This window comes from Solanum stenotomum, chromosome 11 (genome assembly GCF_019186545.1).
Source record: "Solanum stenotomum isolate F172 chromosome 11, ASM1918654v1, whole genome shotgun sequence".
In the NCBI taxonomy this organism is placed as follows: domain Eukaryota; kingdom Viridiplantae; phylum Streptophyta; class Magnoliopsida; order Solanales; family Solanaceae; genus Solanum; species Solanum stenotomum.
Genome location: NC_064292.1, coordinates 47,920,301 through 47,938,546, shown reverse-complemented (window position 1 = coordinate 47,938,546; position 18,246 = coordinate 47,920,301). Strand labels below are relative to the sequence as shown.

General features: G+C 34.1%; 2 protein-coding genes, 1 long non-coding RNA gene and 1 pseudogene across 8 annotated transcripts in view; 3 read left to right on the top strand and 1 right to left on the bottom strand.

Moving 5' to 3' along the window:
* LOC125846003 (codeine O-demethylase-like) overlaps positions 1-767 on the top strand; it is an 8,452-nt pseudogene extending 7,685 nt beyond the window's left edge.
* Positions 768-6,723: 5,956 nt separating this feature from the next.
* Positions 6,724-18,246, top strand: part of LOC125845020 (protein SRG1-like) — a 110,603-nt gene continuing 99,080 nt past the window's right edge. For 3 of the 6 annotated variants that reach the window (XM_049524405.1, XM_049524403.1, XM_049524400.1), the window contains exon 1: positions 6,744-6,793. The gene's annotated coding sequence lies outside the window, so the exon portion shown is untranslated. Of the gene's footprint in view, positions 6,794-9,579; positions 9,695-12,767; positions 12,851-18,246 lie in introns of those variants that run through there. The other 3 variants (XM_049524404.1, XM_049524399.1, XM_049524398.1) reach the window with 2 other exon arrangements.
* On the top strand, positions 6,844-18,170 carry LOC125845022 (protein SRG1-like). The gene is made up of 5 exons (XM_049524406.1): positions 6,844-6,940; positions 9,972-10,147; positions 16,753-16,824; positions 17,029-17,353; positions 17,810-18,170. Exons 1-5 carry the CDS (start codon positions 6,884-6,886, stop codon positions 18,071-18,073), a joined length of 894 nt encoding a protein of 297 aa, XP_049380363.1. The 5' UTR covers positions 6,844-6,883; the 3' UTR covers positions 18,074-18,170.
* LOC125845028 (uncharacterized) lies at positions 13,566-15,691 on the bottom strand. The gene is made up of 3 exons (XR_007444213.1): positions 15,581-15,691; positions 15,055-15,132; positions 13,566-13,824 (listed from the first exon to the last, which is right to left on the bottom strand). It is a non-coding gene; the product is annotated as an uncharacterized LOC125845028 (long non-coding RNA).

Here is an 18,246-nt window from a genome sequence, read left to right as displayed (position 1 = left end):
CCTCTGCGTCCTTTTTAAATCCCCAACACTTGTGCCTTGATCTTCGCTCTCCTCATTGATCTATTAATATATATGTTTGTATGTTCGAAATGCAGGGGCATCATGGAAGAATACTCTAAAGAAATCAAGAACCTCGCAATGATCATCGTGTGTCAATTGGCAAAGGCTTTAAGGATGGATGAAAAAGAAATGCAAGATCTATTCAGTGATGGTATGCAATCAATGAGGATGAATTATTATCCGCCTTGCCCTGAACCAGACAGGGCAATTGGCTTAAGCCCTCATTCTGATGCGGATGCCCTCACCATCCTTCTCTAGCTCAATGAAACTGAAGGTCTCCAAGTCCGAAAAGACGATATTTGGGTACCTATAAATCCCCTCCCAAATGCTTTGATTGTCAATATTGGCGATATGATGGAAGTAAATTACAATTTTTTGTTTGGTATTATAAACGTATCATCATGTTGTGTGTACGTAAATGAGTTATATTTGACTTTGGTAGATAGTAAGCAATGGTGTTTATAAGAGCATTGAGCATAGAGCAATTGTAAACTCAAACAAAGAGAGGCTCTCTGTTGCAACATTCTCTACCTTCAACCTTGATTCCGAATTAGGACCTGCAGATAGCCTCATTGGACCAAATAATCCTCCAATTTTCCGAAGAGTTGTCGTGCAAAAATATTTGCAGGATTTTTTTTGCACGAAAACTTGACGGAAAATCGTACCTTGATTTCATGAAGGTAGAGGCAAGGAATGGAGAATCCTAGGTAGTATTTACTCTCCTCGTTGAAATTTGGAGTTCCCCTGTTTGATTTTACTATAAATAAGAAGAATAGAGTACTCTTCATCAATTTCATTGTATGTGACAGTTTTTTTAATTTGTTTTGGAGTTGCATGTATTGGCATGAAGGTAATGTTAATATGTGGGTTAAATTAGATGATATATTTTTGGGTTGCACCTCGTACGTTGAGATTATTTTGTTTTAAGGATGCTCTCGAGTCCAAGAAATTTTCATGAAACTATTTTAGGGACTATCCTCTAAAAGTGGCAACTTCAAATTGAGCAAACAAAGAAATCTTTTCTTCTTCTTTTAATTTGGCTAAGTTTATTTTTTTACTAATAGAAAAGAAGCAAAAAAATACAGAAAGTGAAGGACTAAAAGAAAACAAAAAAACAAAACAAAGGAGCCAAAATTGTCTATGATGAAAGAAGAAAATAAAAAATAATATATGATTTGGAAATACTCTAATAAAGAAGGAGGAAAACAACGCACTTCCATTTCAATTAATGTTAAACATTAGTTTCGATTTTATAATATATCATATATCAACATTAGTATAAGTGACACACTTTGAATCAAAGTTAGTCACGTTTTTGTGTTGAATTTCACAATGCCAGGTTGCGTGTTCAAGCCTCCATAACCTAATTTTTTATTTGTTTAGTAACTATTTGGTGTGGCTAGTCCGCCACAAACGTGTTTACCATGTGCTGGACTGAGTTATTTATTACTCCAAAAAAAAAATTAACCAAATATCTTCATCCTTCCATCATATTTTTGTTTCCCAAATTTTTCCCAAGGCCTTTGTGCAACATTCAGGGCATAAATCTCAGAAATTCAAGTTCAATTAACTACGATTTGAGGTGTTGTTTTTAAATTTTATATCATTTTAATTTAGCAGATCAAATCATTGCTTTTAACTAAAAAGTATATATACTGCTATAAGTCATTACTTAATCTGACCATTAGCTCTAAATTTTATATTTTGCTGGTAGAGGCGAACCCAAGATTTGAAGATTGGGGGTGCACCACTATTTTTTAGTTTTTTGGTTATTGAAGGCAAAAAAGAAATAAAAAAACCCAAGATTTGAAGATTGGGGGTGCACCACTATCTTTTAGTTTTTTGGTTATTGAAGGCAAAAAATAGAAAAATAAAATGTTACCCATGCTGGACTCGAACCCACAACGTAGGGGGTTAAACTGCAACTTAAACCAACTCACCTGGATGAATTTTAGGTTATTAAAGTGCACAATTATATATAATCGTTACTTAAGGTGTGTGTATATATAATTATATATATATACTAGTCTCTGGGAACGTGCGTTGCACGTTTGTCCAATGTCAACATATATAATTTTTAAAATAATACAAATTTTATAAATAAACATGTAAATAATGACTAATTAAAATTTTAAAAGTAAAGTACAATAATTTGTAGCTATATATAATAATTTGAATTAATTTGACCTTTTTCTTGTGTGGTTTTTATGATATATGTTTCTTCGTCTTTTGATAATTCAACAACAAATAGTTCGAATATGAACATGAGCAACATGATCAGTTATGTTTGCAAATGCTTCAAGTCTTAAAGTTTGTATCTTGTCTTAAGAAATTGTAGCATTCTCTTTTTATAAAGTCTCATACTCGAGTATATTATTGTCAATTTCATGGCTCAACACGTGTAAAAAAAATAAAAATTCTTGTGATAGAGATAATTAATTAACAATTAGTGATATCAGAAAATTTAATCAATATTACACATATATAAATCATAGTTGTACATATATGCATCCTTTGTTTAATTCAAGGTTATTATATTATATTATATATATATAAATCATAATTGTACATACTACATGCATCCTTTGTTTAATTCAAGATTATAAATTATAATACATGTGAACTTGACAAAATAATTTTAGTAAACCTTTTTAAATATAATCGTAAGGTATAAAATATAACAAAATCTACCACCATGTGTAAATATCCCCCAAAAAAGGAAAAAAGTTCAAAAGACTAATAATTATGTATGTATCTAAAGTTTATATCCCTTATTCCTTTCATAAATCTTAATCTTAGACATATGCTACATTTTTCTACATATTATATTATATTTTTGTAAAATAATAATTGTCAGGAAATGAGTACCTGATGTTGTGATTGAGAAGTGAAGAATACACAACTGTAAATTTAAATCTAAAATGTATAGAAACAACTAAGAATTAGTTAGCGAAAAAAATTCAAAAAATTGGCAAATAATAATTGTCAGAAAATGAGTACCTGATGTTGTGATTGAGAAGTGAAGAATACACAACTGCAAATTTAAATCTGAAATGTAGAGAAACAAATAAGAATTAGTTAGCAAAAAAACTTCAAAAAATTGGCAAATAATAATTGTCAGAAAATGAGTACCTGATGTTGCGATTGAGAAGTGAAGAATAAACAACTGCAAATTTAAATTTGAAATGTAGAGAAACAAATAAGAATTAGTTAGTGAAAAGAATTCAAAAAATTGGCAAATAATAATTGTTAGAAATGTTGTGATTGAGAAGTGAAGAATACACAACTACAAATTTAGATTTGAAATGTAGAGAAACAAATAAGAATTAGTTAGCGAAAAGAATTCAAAAAATTGGCTATATAGATGATTATGGTCTTTTATTATGGCTTTAACTCAATGTTAACTCTTCACATTCTTTATATTTTATTAGTAATGATTGACAGTTTTAATAGATGAATGCAATTGTTTATTATATTTTTGATGAAAAACTAACTTTTCAAATTCTTCATTTTACTACTTCTTAAAAAAAAAGTAGATTTCTAGCATCCCATAATATTTAATATATAGACGAGAGGGAGTTGCTCGGATGGTAAACACCCTTTACTTCCAACCCGAAAATTCTGAGTTCGAGTCATCAAGGGAGCAAAAGGGGTGGGAGCGGGAGCTCCTAGGGAGGGTAAAAAAAATAAAAAATAAAAAATAAAAAATAATAATATTTAATATATAATAATTAATAATATATGATTATTAAAAAATGTATGGCTATAAAAACAATACATATAAAGAAAAATATTACAAAATGTCTAGGGGGTGTAACATCAAATTTATCGAAAAAATTACAAGTTCAAACGGAAAAGAAAGAAAAGTAAATAAAGACATGACATCCATAATAAAAGACATCACATTAAAATATATAGACAAAAATATTGTCATATTGAGTGATTTACATTTTGTTAGAAGTCGACTTGCTATAGACAAAATGTTTCATATGTATAAAAAACTAAAATCATAAAAAAAAAAACATGAATATGTTAAAAATACAGATACACTATATTTCTTGAACTATATATTAAAGGATCTGCATATAAAAAATTAAATATGAATTCTAATACAATAAAATTCAATGTAACATTTAGTCATCTTTTTACTTTAATTGGGGAAGGCTTTAAGGATGGATGAAAAGGAGATGAGAGATCTATCCAACGATGGTATGCAGCTAATAAGGATGAATTATTATCCTCCTTGCCCTGAGGCACACAAAACCATTGGCGTAAGTCCTCATTTTGATACTGATGTCCTCACCATTCTTCTTCAGCTCAACGAAACTGAAGGTCTCCAAGCCCGAAAAGACGATATTTGGGTGCCTATAAAGCCCATCCCAAATGCTTTCATTGTGAATATTGGCGATATGATGGAGGTAATTACATATATAATTGAGACTTTCATTTCATTGTTGAGTAATGTAGAGTAATCTAGCTCATTTTCTAATATCTATATTACTCTACGTTTGCATATGTTTGCGTCTAGATATTGAGCAACGGTGTTTATAGAAGCATTGAATGTTGGGATATATACTATTAACCACGTGTTTAGATATAGTATTTATTATAGAATATTTATTTATTATTTTAATAAATCATATATTTGTTTATGGTGCTTGTTTACTTATATAGTAGATGATTTAGTGTATAGAGTTTAAGCTTATACACAGAGGATTAAATCATCGGTTCTTATAAGTATAAAGTTTTTTTGTTCACAATCTAAGATGGAAATTGGACATGCCATCGGTACGATTGTAGCACAAGATTATATGTAGTTTATCTTGATTATGGGAATGGTATAGTTCCAACTTCTTGTGCTAGTGCATTTTGTATGTATTGAACGAGACCGAGTAGAGATAGTTGCTTTACACTGACTGACAAAAGCAATATTCTAAACTATTAAATTTACTTATATTCTTAATTCTGATATAACTATTATGATGTGTATATGTTAATCATCGTTTTGATTTATTAAAAGGTGAGATTCTAAGATGGGTCAATATTCTTGGTAGATTGGATGATGATAATATATATTGGTGAAATAATAAGTTAGTTGATGGAATCCATGTCTCGATATAGAGATTGATGATATGCTTTTTTGAGAAGCTTAAAAGTTTTTATCGTGTCAAACCTTGCAAGTGGATTTAAGAATCCGACACATGAAATAAGTTAAGCAATGCTCTAAAGGAAATTGATCATTGAATTAAGTTCGTCAGTAATTTAATTTATTGATTAGTATCTGTAATCTTAACATGGGGAATTACATATGTGTCTAATGGGGAATTTCGAAATATAAATTGAGGAGTGCAATTACGAATTTCTAGTGGAATGATTTGTAATTTATTATGGTAAGAATAATTCAAATTAATTATTTGGAATTATTTTCATAATAGGAAGCCTCGGTAATTAATTCTGTGGTCCCTACCGTGCCCAAATTTATCTAGAAGTCGGAATTTATTGTAAAGGGAAAAAAGAGAAGTATGTGTCTTTTTCTATTCTAAGGAAAATGAGAAGTATGTATCTTTCTATGTTCTAAGGCAAGAGAGAAGTATTATATCACTTTTTCTATTCTAAGGAAAGGAAAAAGGACATGACTTTTTCTTTTCTAAGGAAAGGGAGATGTACATGTCTTTCTATTCTAAGGAAAAACATGATATTCCTTTTCCTTGGACTAAGAAGAAATCTCTATAAATACGGTTTTTTCTAACTCTTGAAAAAAATAATTTTCTATAAAATACTTGTCCACCCAAGTATTGAGTGTGTTCGAAAGTGAACTTGAGATCACTGTATAAGACCGCAGAACTGTGGTCTAGTTTGTAGACTAGCTTATGAATTTGCTTGAAGTTTCTAGCTTGTCGACTAGCTTGTGGATTCACTTGAAGGTATCGACTCACGATTCAAGAGGTAATTCTGAAATTAAATTCAGAAAGTTTATATGCCCTAACATGATTGTACTTGTTCTAGTATAAACAATGTGTTGTCTATTATTCATGTAAGTTGTATGATTATTGTATGCTTCCACTGTGCATATAGTTTTCCAACATTGAACACAGAGCAGTTGTAAACGCAAAGCAAGAGAGGCTATCTCTTGCAACATTCTATATCTTTAACCCCGTCTCTGAATTTTGGGACCTGCACACAGCCTCATTGGACCAAATAATCCACCAATTTTCCCAAGATTCCACCTAGGAAAATCTTTGCAGGATTTTTCTGAAAGAAAACAATATGGAAAATCGTTAATTGATTTCATGAAGGTTGAGACGAAGGATGACGAATCTTAGGTGCTCTACTATGTACTGGGTTATTAGCTAATCTGTATCCCCTGAAATAAATTTTTATTTTTTAACTCTTGCAATTGTAATTTCAAGTTCCTACATTTGATTACTATAAGCCTATAATAAAGAAGAAGAATTATAAACTCTCTATTTTTATGGTGTTTGATGGGGAGAGAGTCAGTGGTCAAATAGAGTTGCGGAACTGCTACGGTGGCCAATCATGTAAATCTGCTACTACTATAGACTATAGTTTATATGATTTTGGAAGAAACTGATAAAACTCTAAACCACATTAATACTAATTAGCAATAAGAGCGAATGGAATCAACACCAACAAAAATGAACTTTGGAAAATCTCTGTTAGGTCCAAGTGTTCAAGAGCTTGCCAAACAGCACCTAACCAATATTCCGGACAGGTATCTCCACCTAGAGGAAGAATCTCCGGTCATATCTGCCGGAGGTCGGTTTCAGCTATCGATCTTCAAAAGTTGATTTCAGGGGATTCCATGGATTCTGAGCTACAAAAGCTTCCCTCTGCTTGCCAACAATGGGGTTTCCTACAGGTTCCATTTTCTTCATTATTCTGTTTAATTTGCATGGAAAATGCTCCTATGTAGAATGGTCATTTAATTAGTCATCAAATTCATGTCAAGTAATATCTATCCGAAATATAATTGAGTGACTTTTTGAGACAAATAACTAGTAGTTGATTGACTGTTTGAGAAATTAACTTGCATATTGTTGAATGTTTAGGTTATAAACCATGGAGTGACACCTTCATTGTTGGAGGAGTTCAAGAGAGAGGTTGTAGAGTTGTTTGGACTTCCAATGGAAGAAAAGAAGAAACTATGGAAACATTATTCTATTCCAGAGTTCATTGCTTAAACAATCACGGAACTACTGGAAACAAGTGAACAAAGTTACTTTTCTTTCTTTCGTATGAAAAAAGTCAAGAAAACGGACTTTGTTCTGCTATTTTCGGCAAGATGGATTTCTTTTTCCCATAAAAACACTGTGAGCAAGGGTAAACCATCACATAATGTGAGAGTGGTGTTAGTCGTCTCAGAGTGGTAGTAAATTTACTTTTAATATGTATAATTGTGTAATAGATAGCTAGATTAGTTTAAGTGTGAAGACGACTTTTCAGAACTACTTTACGGTGCATTTAATGTCTTTTCTCTTCTCCCTGAGGTACAATTTACAAGACAATAAGTGAGCTCTTATGGTTGATAATTTATAACCACAAAATGAGGGGGATTAATAATGAAGAGCCATGATATTCTTTGAGATCAATAATTACCAGACTTGTTACTATACTTTTTGTTAAAACTGTTTTTCACATAAATAGTTGGATAATTTTGAAATGCAGGGGCATCATGGAAGCATACTCCAAAGAAATCAAGAGCCTAGCTACGATCATCGTATGTCAATTGGCCAAGGCTTTAAGGATAGATGAAAAAGAAATGCGAGATCTATTCAATGATGGTATGCAGTCAATGAGGAACAATTATTATCCGCCTTTCCCTGAGCCAGACAGGGCAATTGGCTTTTGCCCTCATTCTGATGCTGATGCCCTCATCATCTTTTCCAGCTAAATGAAACTGAAGGTCTCCAAGTCCGAAAAGACGGCATTTGGGTGCCTATACAGCCCCTTCCAAATGCTTTGATTGTGAATATTGGCGATATGATGGAGGTAAATTACAATTTTTGTTTGGTTTTATTCACCGTCTCATCATGTTGTGTGTACGTAAATGTGTTATGTTTGACTTTGGCAGATAGTAGCAATGGTGTTTATAAGAGCATTGAACACAGAGCAATTGTAAACTCAAACAAAGAAAGGCTCTCTGTTGCAACATTCTCTATCTTCAACCTTGATTCCGAATTAGGACCTGCACACAGCCTCATTGGACCGAATAATCCTCCAATTTTCCAAAGAGTTGTCGTGCAAAAATATTTACAGGATTATTTTGCACGAAAACTTGATGGAAAATCATACCTTGATGTCATGAAGTTAGAGGCGGGTAATGGAAAATCCTAGGTAGCATTTAATATATAAGTTACTCTTGCCGTTGAAATTTGGAGTTTTCCTGTTTGATTACTATAAAGAAGAGGAATATACTACTCTTCATCAATTTCATTGTATGTGACGGTTTTTTATTTATTATGGAGTTAGCTAGCTAACCTCTAATTAATATTTCAACTTCTATGTGGGAACAGAATAATTAGTGTTTTGAAAATGCCCACGAACTACTTTTGCTAATAGCTAATTTCATATTAGCTAACTATTTTTAAATTAATGAAAAATATAAAAATTAAATAATTAGACTACAATAATAAATATTTATGAAAAACATTATACGTCACAAGTTTATTTTTGTGCTTCTAGTATGGTGTACTCATCCATGTTCTTCAGGATGCTAATGATGTGAACTCGGAAGTTTCTGAGAGGTAAACCAGAAGGTTTAGGAGTTGAGTTCATTAAGTTTTAACAATTGAATCGCGTAGAATATATAATTAGAGAGCAGATTTTAAATTGAAATAAAACTATATTAAAGTAGACATCACATAGGATGATAAAAGGGAACCTGAGATATAATATGTGCAGAAAGTTGGGCGATAAAGATAAATATATATAAAACGGAAACTAAGTACGTAATACCTAAATTGAAACAGAATTAGATGTTGATTTTTGATAATTTCAGCTCTGCAGCATGGTCATCTGAATTTGGAATGTCCTAATTGTGAAGATGGCGACAGAGTCAACAGTCAAATAGAGTTGCTGAACAGCACCGGCGGCTATGTAAATCTGGTACCGGACGATTATACAATGAAAAAATGTATCTATCGTCACATATATAAAAATTAAAAATTTCCACTACTATATACAATTTCGTCCTTTCCATTTCATGTGAGATAGTTTGACTCGGCACATAGTTTAAAAAAGAAAGGAAGACTTTTAAAACTTGTGGTCCAAAATAAATGATATAAATTTGTGTGACTGTAAATCATTTCATTAAGGGTAAAATAAACATTTTATAGTTAAATTGTTACTTAATATAAAAATGTGTCATTCTTTTTGAAACTGACTAAAAATAAAAGTAAGTCACATTGAGACAGAGGGAGTATATGATTTTGGAAGACATTGATTAAACCCATACCCAAATTAAGAGTAATTTTTTCAAGTATGCAATAGGAGCTGTTGGTGTGACACAAGAGCAAATGGAGTCAACGCCGGGAAAATTGAACTTTGGAAATTCTCTGTTAGTACCAAGTGTTCAAGAGCTTGCCAAACAGTACCTAACCAATATTCCGGACAGGTATGTCCGCCCACAACAAGAATCTCCGGTCATATCTTCCGGAGCGTCGGTTCCAGTTATCGATCTTCAAAAGTTGATTTCAGGGGATTCCATGGATTCTGAGCTGCAAAAGCTTCACTCTGCTTGCCAATGGGGTTTCCTACATGTTTCATTTTCTTCGTAATTTTGTTTAATAATTCCGGTGTGTTTGTTACAAATTCATTTTATTTGCATTGAAAATGATTTATTTAGTTGAATGACTGTTTGAGAAATTAACTAACATATTGTTTAATGTTAGGTTATAAACCATGGAGTGACACCTTCGTTATTGGAGGACTTCAAGAGAGAGGTTACTGAATTGTTCAAACTTCCCATGGAAGAAAAGAAGAAACTATGGCAACAGAAAGACAACTTTGAAGGTTTCGGGAATGCATTCGTTGTATCAGAGGAGCAGAAGCTTGATTGGAGTGACATGTTTGGCATAATAACTCTTCCTCCTCATATCCGCAAAGTGGACTTGTTTCAGAAGTGGCTAATTTCGTGCTTTATTCTACTCGGAATGGTTTAAAACTTATTTGGATTTTGATATTGAGCTTGTCTATTGTGCGGCCTGAATCATTTATTGTGAGTTTTATCTTCTGTGTAGTTTTGGTTTTCGATTGCTTCTCTATTTGACTCGTAGCTAAAGATTTCTGCTAATGTTAGCTTATTATCATGTCAAGAGTAAGTCTGAGCTTTGTTGTCTTCTGCAAACCTGAGTGTTGTCCTTATCTGTTCATCATTTTGCTTTCCATAATATTGTATTGGGCTGGTAGTTTCTTCTAATATTTTGATCGATTGTTTCATATTATGCACTGCTTGATTAATAAAGGCATGTCTTGTTTTTTTTGTCATAATTTTATTCTATCTACAATGGTCTCTTAAGCTTGAGTTTAGATTCTTTTAATTTGATTAGAGCCTTTTGTTAATACCAAGTGTAGTAAAAAAAAATATATAGAGATTTGTTAGTGAGCATGCTTATTAAGACTAGTTAAAATTAAGAGTTTTCCATTATCAATTCTAGACACTATCTTGTTTATGCTTTTCTTTTTATTTATTTATTTATATATATTTGATGTAGCATAGTTTGTTGGTATTTTTTAAACTATGTCCCTCCTTTGATATATTTTCACTCTTATAGTATACATGTTCTGTAGTTTAGTGTTCATTTAGGAATATTTCCTTCAAGATTTCAATTTGTTTTCTACATGTATACCGAGTCATTGTGGGTCCACTGATGCATAATACTTATATGCTTTATAATCTATCATAATGCTCTATTTTAATATATATATAAACTATTATTTTTTGTTTTAAGAAAGGGGTTAATGAGCTATACTTATATATTTTATTCATTTGTGTTGCATGTGACATCCGTTATGAGTCCTCATGGACTCTTTCCATCGCCATTTGCATTGACGAGTTCTATGTTCAAATCCTTTTCCTTCCAAGTCGGCCAGCCAAATGGAATCAAACAATAAATCCCCGGAAATTGATGTCATGGGATTGCATACACTAGTATACACCTAGTGTATACGGAAATGGGCCTAAAGGCCCCATATGCAGTTTTGTATTTTGTTGTTGGGCCTAAGCCCTTTTATTTTAATTATCATCTTGTTAGTTTAGGACAGGTACTAAGTTTTGGGCCTTTGTATCCAAAGCTGAAATTAGGCCCAAGTACTGACCCAGGCGGACAAATAACCAAACTTGGGCCCAAACTCTCTTTCTCTTTATTTTATCTGTTTCGTATTTGTTTAATTGTTTATTTGCTAGTCGATTTTAAGGTTGTCCTAATTCAATTTCCCCAAAAAGATAGTCGTTTATAGATTTTCTAAAGACAAATAATCATATCTGTTTTACTACCTAAGTTACTTGGTAAAATATTATATTTAAGTAAATCCCTTATACTATCTCCCTTTCCCATAAAAAGATAATTCAAGTCTTAAGTTGTTTATTTTCTAAACTTGTCAAGCATATTTTTATCTTAAAATCAATTAGCCAAATAGTTAATGACCGGATAACCGCGTGTTAGCGGACATTTTGGGTGCTTTCAAACCCTTCCTGAAATGCTAATATGAGCCCTCGAACCTCCTTAAATATTTTCAATTTTTTTGAAAAAATAGTTTTCTTGATTTTTCTTAAAAAATCAAGTGCGACTCTAAAACCAGTCCAAAGTATATTTTTAAATAAAACATCATGTAAGATGCCACATTGAACGTGTGTGTTTATTTGTTCAATTTAAGTGTTTCCTTGTGCACACCCAAAGTTTGAAGGCATAGATATAAAATGAGACTAAGTTAAATGTCATGTTCATGTACTATGCTTTTTTTAATGTGCTTCTAGTATGGTGTACTATTTAATAGGCGTCCCTATTTTATGGATGCCCCCTAACATGGTTGACATGTCTCTTTTTGTTCTTCAGAGGTCACCTTCTCATGTTAAAAATCAAACATTAACAAACATTGGTTAGTAAATATTTGATACTAATATCATTCAAGGATGAGTTTGTTTCACTCTTAATTAGAGATTTCGATTTCAAGGTTTGAGTAAGGAAAAATTCTTGCTAGGAAGCATTTTCTTTTGAATGGCGTCCTACGCGGTGCAAATCGAATCTAAGTAATTGGACTTCAATATAAGTATCAAATATTGAATGAAAAACAAAGTAAATAAATAAATTTGATACACTAGTAAACTATAAAAGTTGTGCTCCTTCGGTCTCATATTAGTTGTCATTTCACTTTGTTTTTGCAAGTTGTTTAGAATAAATTACATAAATAAGACTAAGGTAACCTTATTTTAAGAACATTTGATATTGTAAAATGATAAATAAGTTGGCACAATGTCATACATAAGTTGAAACAGAATTAAGTGTGGATTTTTTTTTATAGTTTCAGCCTTGCTGCACCTACATCTGAATTTCGAATTAATAGAAATTTTCAAGTTTGCAACAAGAGCCAATGGAGTCAACACCGGCAAAATTGAACCTTGGAAAATCCCTGTTAGTTCCAAGTGTTCAAGAGCTTGCCGAACAGCACCTAACCAATATTCCGGACAGGTATCTCCGCCCAGAGCAAGAAACTCCGGTCATATCCGCCGGAGCGGAGGTTCCAGTTATCGATCTTCAAAAGTTGATTTCAGGTGATTCCATGGATTCTGAGCTGCAAAAACTTCACTCGGCTTGCCAACAATCGGGTTTCCTACAGGTTTCGTTTTCTTCATAATTTTGTTTAATTGTAATGGTGTGTTTGGTACGAATAAAATTTATTTGCAAAGCTTCAAAAACACTCCTATAGTTTATGTTTTTCTCTCACTAATGTGAGTTTCCTACTTTAACTATCAACAAATGTTTATTGAAATACAATTCATCTATCAATGGTTCCTTTTTTCTTACTTGAATGATGATAATATTTCAAGTTGGAAAAGAAAACAATTGATAGTTAATATGTATTTTGATAAATGGTTGATAATAGTTGAGACAAATAGGAAAATTGGTACAAAACTCAAAAAATCAAGTTACTTTAGGTGTGTTTTTGACAGTTTACTTTTAACAAAGTAAGCAATTTTTAGAAATTTTGGCCAAACATACTCTATTCTTAACGTACTTTTCATCTATCTAGTTCAAATTAAACATATAAGACATGTTAAAACTTATTTTCAGCTTTCCTTCCCCCCTAAACAAAAGTGTTCAAATTTTAACTTCTCAAGGATAAACCGTAGTATCTGTCACGACCTGATTTCTCAAGTCATGATGACACCTACTATAACCCACCAGTAGGTAAGCCAACCCGTAACCCGGAACAACAAATAATGGGTCTGAGGGTAGAAACTAAACAAGAGTAGGCAAATAACAATATAAACAGGCGGAAGCAAACCAAAAACATATATACAAATAAAGATCCCTCCCAGAACCTGGAAGTCACTAGTACAGAGCTACTAACAAAATGAGTACAAGTCCCAAAAGTGGACAACAGAGACTGGACTGTCTCGAAAGGTAAAAGACAAGTCTATATATACAGATGGAGACTGAAATAGTACAAAACGTCGTGTGCTCACTCCCGTCTCCGGATCAGTCTGCTCCAAGCTCGATCAACGCTGGCTACTAGTGCCCGGACCTGCATCACGAAATAGATGCAGAGCGTAGCATGAGTACCAAAACAACAGGTACCCAGTAGGCATCATAGGCCGACTGAACTTGAAAAGTAAAGGCAATATGAAAAGAAGGAATACTAAAACCGAAGTCAAGAACGAAAATCTAACTAACAATGAAATGCACACGAGTGTACAAAGAACTAACTAAAGTAATCTATAAGCTAACTACACCTAACTGGACCCCCATAAGCCCAGAAGGTACACTCGTGCGCAAGTTAAATAAAAACCCGAACGGACCCCCATAAGCCCGACGAGTACACAGAATAACTATAACTAAAGAGAATTGCATAAAAGAACCCAAGAACGAAGAACATCGAACCAGAACCTCAACCCTAATTAGTAGAATCTGACAGCACTGAGGCCGGACCTCGAACCGGATGCTCAGCAGAAGTACCCAAGTAACCAATCACAAGTATCAAGTATAAGAGGCCGGAACTCTAACCGGATGCTCTATATAGGTGTCTGAGCAATAGAGGCCGGACCTTAAACCGGATGCTCTATATAAGTATCTGGGCAATAGAGGCCGGACCTCAAACCGGATGCTCTATATAAGTGTCTGGGCAATAGAGGCCGGACCTCAAACCGGATGCTCTATAAATGTGCCAATGTAGCTGCTGAAAGAGTCCCAATTGATCCATACTCATAAATATCTGTGGAACGCCGTCCACACATAGCCAATCAATGAAAGTCCTTGGAACCAAATCGAAAATCAAATTAAAATCGCGAAGTAGAACTAGTGTCGCCGATGTAACTCGTGAAGCCGTAACATCGAAGAAAATAAGGATAACTATAGTCGGAGAGAGAGTATCGCTTAACTAAGACCCAAACTATCAGACTCAAGTCTGCTACACCAGTCTACAAGGATCTAAGCCGACCGAGCGACGTCGGGGCAAAACTAAGGCCTATTGGATCCGAATAATGTATTTCTAAGGCAAGCCCTAGTCAAACCTAAACTAAGGCCCAACATTCTTCAAATAAACAATAATTAAGCATGCAAGCACTCCACATAGCGAGGAGGGTCCGTTAATAACACAAAGCATGCTCACAGTTACCGGATAATTCCCGAAATAGGCCTAAAACATGATTTCTTAACACCTATGCAAGATTCAATGACTACCCAACCCAAATCCCAACTAATCAACATGCATTCACATTCTCGAGCTCAATCTAAGAGAGGGAAAACCGTAGCCTACCTTAAAGCCGATCACACGCGCTCCAAAATCACTCCTCCGGAGATTTTCCTTTCCGAAAGGTCTCGAAACGCTTCCCCGCTATCAAAAATAGTATCACAACGTTAATACGGTCGTTTAGACACCAAAATCACAACAAACAGAGACGGGTCAATTTTGGAGTCAAAACGGGAATCGTGGGACCCACACAGAAAATTCCGAAATTAACCCCAAAAGTGGGTCCTAACCAGTTCCCCCAGCTCATTTCCCATAATGGGACACAATTCGGGGCTCGGGAACAACACAATACCAACATACAACTAAAACCCAAATTTTCTCAAAAATCGAAATGGGACAGCAGTGTATTTACCAAAAACGAGCGATCTACAGTAAAATCTAACAACACCACAATGTTCTCCTCGAAAAACCACTCAAGATAGCCTCAAAAATCACCAAAATCGGATCTAAAATGGCTAAGAAAACAAGTCTCAAAATTTCCAAAATCAAGTCACAAAAAGAGGTCTGGCAGCAGGTATTTTTCGAAAATTACCTCAAACGGGGACTCCAAATCACTATCCGAGCTCACCAACACGTTGCCCTCGAAAAATCTCACAACTTAGCCTTTTGGATCACCCAAATCGGTTGAGAGATGAGAGAGAGATGAGAGTTTGAAGTTTGGGAAATGTGGCTGATTTTCTGCAATTTATTGCAGAAAATCTGCAACATTTCCAAAACTTTAAATTCCGACGGGGTGCTTCGATCTCGTTCGGAACCCCGTGCACGCAAACGAGATATGCAACCATACCAAATTCGATATTTCAGACTCAACGGCGCAGTCGAAATTTCCATCAGAGGTCATTTCGATAAAAAGTGGGTCCCACTTCCAAAAGCCCTTTTAAGTCAAAACCCACAAAAGGGCTCGGAAAGATATCGAAAACCTCCAGACACAAAAGAAAGGTCAATCTAGACCAAACTCGACATTCCGGAGCTAACCACGCTGACGGAATTCTCATCCGAGCGCGTTTACTCAAAATGTTGACCAAAGTCAACCTTAGGCTAAAATTCAAAAGTTAAAACGCCTAATCGCACCGACTCACACTGAAAACCTCGGGAGTCATGTCGACCATGCTACTAGCCTAAAATGACCCTTCCGGAGCTGATGAAATCGTCAGAATTGGATTCCGATGTCATCTTCTTGAACTTTTGATCGAAAATGATCGTTCAAGGTTCATAAGCTCCAAAACACAAAAACTCGCACCAAGACCAAACGAACGACCAGGTGACCAAACTGTCAGTCCCAGCAAGTCATAAATGACTTGGGGTCGCTATAGGAACGCTCTAAACGACACACAGAAGGCAAGACATAGAAATGACCATGAGGGTCATTACAGTATCAGAATAATAGAGTCTAAAATGCATAATCCTTCTCATTTATTGGTCGTATGACGATTAGTTTAGAAAAATGACTTTTTGTTTTCTGGTAGAGTGCCTAGATTTGTAATTTTTAAAAGGTTGATGAATTTTCTGGCATATTGTTGATTGTTAGGTTATAAACCATGGAGTGACACCTTCGTGACTGGAGGACTTCAAGAGAGAGGTTATTGAATTGTTCAGTCTTCCAATGGAAGAAAAGAAGAAACTATGGAAACAGGAAGACAGCTTGGAAGGTTTCGGGCATGCATTCGTTGTGTCAGAGGAGCAGAAGCTTGATTGGAGTGACAGATTTGGCATACTGACTCTTCCTCCTCATATCCGCAAAGTGGACTTGTTTCAGAAGTTGCCCTCGAAGCTCAGGTGCCTATCTCCTTACTAGAGTATTACTCTATTTGAGAGTTCATTACTTAAATGATCATTAAACTATTTGATATAAGTGAACACAATTACTTTTTGTCACAATAAATTAGTTAACTATACTTTTTGTTAAAACTTGTATTTCTAACTTGTGCCTTGATCTTCGCACTCCTAAGCTTTTAATTTGTTTGCGTGTTTGTAATGCAGGGACATCATGGAAGCATACAGCAAAGAAATCAAGAGCCTATCAATGAGCATTCTATGTCAATTGGCAAAGGCTTTAAGGATGGACGAAAAAGAAATGCGAGATCTATTCATTGATGGTATGCAGTCGATGAGGATGAATTATTATCCGCCTTGCCCTGAGCCAGACAAGGCAATTGGCATAAGCCCTCATTCTGATGCTGATGCCCTCACCATCCTCTTCCAGCTCAATGAAACTGAAGGTCTCCAAATCCGAAAAGACGATGTTTGGGTGCCTATAAAGCCCCTCTCAAATGCTTTGATTGTGAATATTGGGGATATGATGGAGGTAAATAACAACTTTTTACTGAGTAATTTATTTCTTAATGGGTAGTGACGTAGTGAAAATTGTAGTTTTGGTGTGCAAGTTATTGGTTAAGTTTGGTTTTATTCACAGTGTCATGCATCACGTATTAATTAACACTTCTGAATTTTCTTGAAAGTACTTAATTGAGAATTTATGTGTAATAGAATTACACATGATTCAATTCTTTCGATTCAAAAAGGAAGATGCTTGGAGGGAGGTGGAAGCAAGGGAGCCATATTATTTTCATTGATTTAATTTGTCGGATAATATGGCTAATTTGGATGATTAAAACTTGCTTGTTTTGAACTTATTGGTCGTTATAAACTTTTTTTTGGTTGTTGGTAAAGAAAGCGCTCATATTCTAATAAGATTCTCTATTGTTGAAAATATCATTTAACATATTGTGGACGTAAAATGTGTTACTATTTGACTTGGCAGATAGTGAGCAATGGTGTGTATAGGAGCATTGAGCACAGAGTAATTGTAAACTCAAACAAAGAGAGGCTCTCTGTTGCAACATTCTGTGCGTTCAACCTTGAATCCGAATTAGGACCTGCACACAGCCTCATTGGACCACATAATCCTCCCATTTTTCGAAGAGTTCCCATGCACAAATATTTACAGGACTTTTTTACACGAAAACTTGACGGAAAGTCATACCTTGATTCCATGAAGGTAGAGGAAAAGGATGATGAATCCTAGGTAACATTTGATGTAGTATAAGTTGGTTACTCTTGCTGTTGTAATTTGGTGTTCCCCTGTTTGATTACTATAAAGAATACAAATAATGTACTCTTCATTTCATCAAATGTGACTGTTTTTTTATTGAGAATATAAATTGTTCTTTTGTTGTTGTATTATATTGGTATAAAAGC

Bases quoted from the DNA above. Each gene is read 5' to 3' on its own strand.
- LOC125845022 (XM_049524406.1), top strand. From the start codon at position 6,884: ATGGATTCTGAGCTACAAAAGCTTCCCTCTGCTTGCCAACAATGGGGT. The intron at 6,941-9,971 runs GTTCCATTTTCT...GTTTAATGTTAG, and splicing joins AACAATGGGGTTTCCTACAG to GTTATAAACCATGGAGTGAC. The intron at 17,354-17,809 runs GTAAATAACAAC...TTGACTTGGCAG, and splicing joins ATATTGGGGATATGATGGAG to ATAGTGAGCAATGGTGTGTA.